This window comes from Clarias gariepinus, chromosome 6 (assembly GCF_024256425.1).
Source record: "Clarias gariepinus isolate MV-2021 ecotype Netherlands chromosome 6, CGAR_prim_01v2, whole genome shotgun sequence".
NCBI classification, from domain to species: Eukaryota; Metazoa; Chordata; class Actinopteri; order Siluriformes; family Clariidae; genus Clarias; species Clarias gariepinus.
In genome coordinates, this window is record NC_071105.1 from 27741065 (window position 1) to 27743472 (window position 2408).

Below are 2408 nucleotides of genomic sequence, written 5' to 3' on the forward strand. Positions count from 1 at the left end.
GTAGGCTGCTCCTGGCAAGGATAACCACTGTTGCAAGTTTTCTCCATTTGTGGGTTCTTCATTTTTCACTGTGTTTGAGTCCCAAAACCTTAGAAATTAGTTGGTATTCCTTTCCAGACTGATGCGTAAATTAGTTTTTCTTATCTGTTCTTGAATTTTTTTAGACTCTATTTTAGTGATTTCTTTATTAAACAGGTCAAGCAATAATCAGGCCTGAGTGTGGCAAAATAAATTTTTGTCATCATTCCAAATATCACAGTTCATTTATGATTTAATGAGCTGAGAGACAGCAATTACTTTTTCACATACAATAGGTGCCTGATTTTCCTTAATAAATGTAATCATCATTTAAAACTGCATTTTGAATTTACTCCGGAAAAACTAGTTTCATGATCTGAAGCATTAAAATATGCAAAAATATGCAAAACATCCAAATATGCAAAAAAAAAAAAAAAAAACTTTTCATGGCACAATATATATAAAGCAATATTAAAAAAAATAACCATAAACTTTTTAATGGCACTTTATATACTTTCTTCTTTTTCTTTTCTTTCCTTTTTCATGCTATCTAAGTTTGCCAATGTAACCCCTTTTGAGAACAACTTAACTTTAAATCTATTATGGGGTTTTCCCATATTTTAATTTATTCACATGATGAAGACTTTATGTAACAAACAACATATTATGTTTTGCCTTGTTTTTGTCTGATCCTACTTTTGCAATAAATACCCTACATGAGAAATTTTTTTTCAGGTGTTTGGCAAAAGTCTGATCTCGAATACCATAAATTAGTGGACTAAGCAGGCGTGGTACGAGGTTTGTTATCAAGTAAGCGTAAAAGCTAATTTTTGTCCATTGAAAAGGCATAATATGAAGAAAAACTAAGTCTAACACAGGAGGGGTAAAGGACAACATACAAAGCAACTGCTGTACTCCGTGCAACAGAATTGTGCTCTTAACTTTTTTAGTAGATTCCTTGTCACTTGACATTTTTCTGGCTATAATCAGCACCCTACAATATGTGCAGATGAGAACAATCCATACAAAGGAGGTGTAAATTACTTGTGTAGTTTGCTTTCTTTGTTCATGGTAAACAGTGTTGTACATAAATGATGAACTGCATACAGTAACAGTGTTAAAAATGAACAGAGGAAACAGGATGACAGAAATAACCAAATCTGCAAGTGGAGGAATAAGTCCAATTCCCCATATCAAAATAATAAGAATAAATGTTCTATGCAATGTACAGATCTGAGAATGATGCAAAGGTTTACAAATGGCAATATAACGCTCTATTGCCATAGCAGACAAGATTAATGGTGTGTTCTTCTGAGTGACTGAAGCTGTCATTACTAATACACAACAGAATGAAATGCTTACATTTTTCCATGTATATGTCATTACAAGGAGGGCCACAGAGGCACCAACCATAATCATGTCATTGACAACCAAATATATGTATAAAATATATCTTGGATTGTTATAGAAAACTGAGCTTTTAAAGAAAGTGAAAACAAATGAACCATTGATACAAATGATGATGAATCCAAGAAGAACACTTACAAACATTTTGCTGAAAGATTCTTCAAAGCTATCCTGCTTTCTTACAACAGTCCCTGAGGAATTCATTTTCTGAAGCCACAGAACTGTTTAATCACTGTGAAGGTCTTGACAATAATGCTATAACTAGCCAAGATGTTTTTTACTCCAAGAAAAAAATTACATTGTTGAACATATATATATTGACTTAAAGATTCCTTGTGTAAGATATACTTAATGTAGTTGGTTAACAAAGGTTCATGGTAAAGCTGAAGTTTATATAGATTAAGTGAGTGTTAACAAGGAGGTGTGGGGTGGAATTTCCAAGGTGACTGTGCTCTCCCTATGGACAATGTCAGCTTTTGACACATGCTTGATCTTACCACACACACACACACACACACACACACACACACACATCCTTTCTTATTTTTAAAGTAAACACCTACATCTACATATACTGTATAGGTGGTAAGGTAATTAAAATAGTTACTATTAAAAGTAAAATATAACAAGTAAAATAAAACTATTTAGCAAAAAGTGCAAACAAAAGTTATTTTAATTTAGGGCTATTAAGTAAAGCAAATAATGCTTAAGGTGAAATTTGTTAAGCAAATTAGTGCTTAAGGTGAAATGTGGATATACATTGTTGTTTATAACTTAAACAAATTTGTGTTCAAATCTCTAAAGTGATATTTAAAGGAGAAATATTATACCCATTTTCCTCAAAAATTTGTATTAACAATTTTTTATAAAATTAGTAATTTTCCATACAAATTTAATCTGATCTCAAAAGGAATTATTGCAGAATTGCATGGAGATGATTAGACGGCTGCTTGACTTCGAACATTTTTTTGTTCAACCGGTTG

The 2408-nt window shown here is 31.9% G+C and overlaps 1 protein-coding gene across 1 annotated transcript; it reads right to left on the reverse strand.

The window, feature by feature from the left end:
- Window positions 1–663: 663 nt before the first annotated feature.
- On the reverse strand, window positions 664–1629 carry LOC128526709 (odorant receptor 131-2-like). Its single transcript, XM_053498844.1, has one exon. The coding sequence runs from the start codon at window positions 1627–1629 to the stop codon at window positions 664–666; it is 966 nt and encodes a 321-aa protein (XP_053354819.1).
- Window positions 1630–2408: the final 779 nt, after the last annotated feature.

Excerpts from the sequence above, each read along its gene's own strand:
- LOC128526709 (XM_053498844.1), bottom strand. The coding sequence starts at position 1,629 with ATGAATTCCTCAGGGACTGTTGTAAGAAAGCAGGATAGCTTTGAAGAA.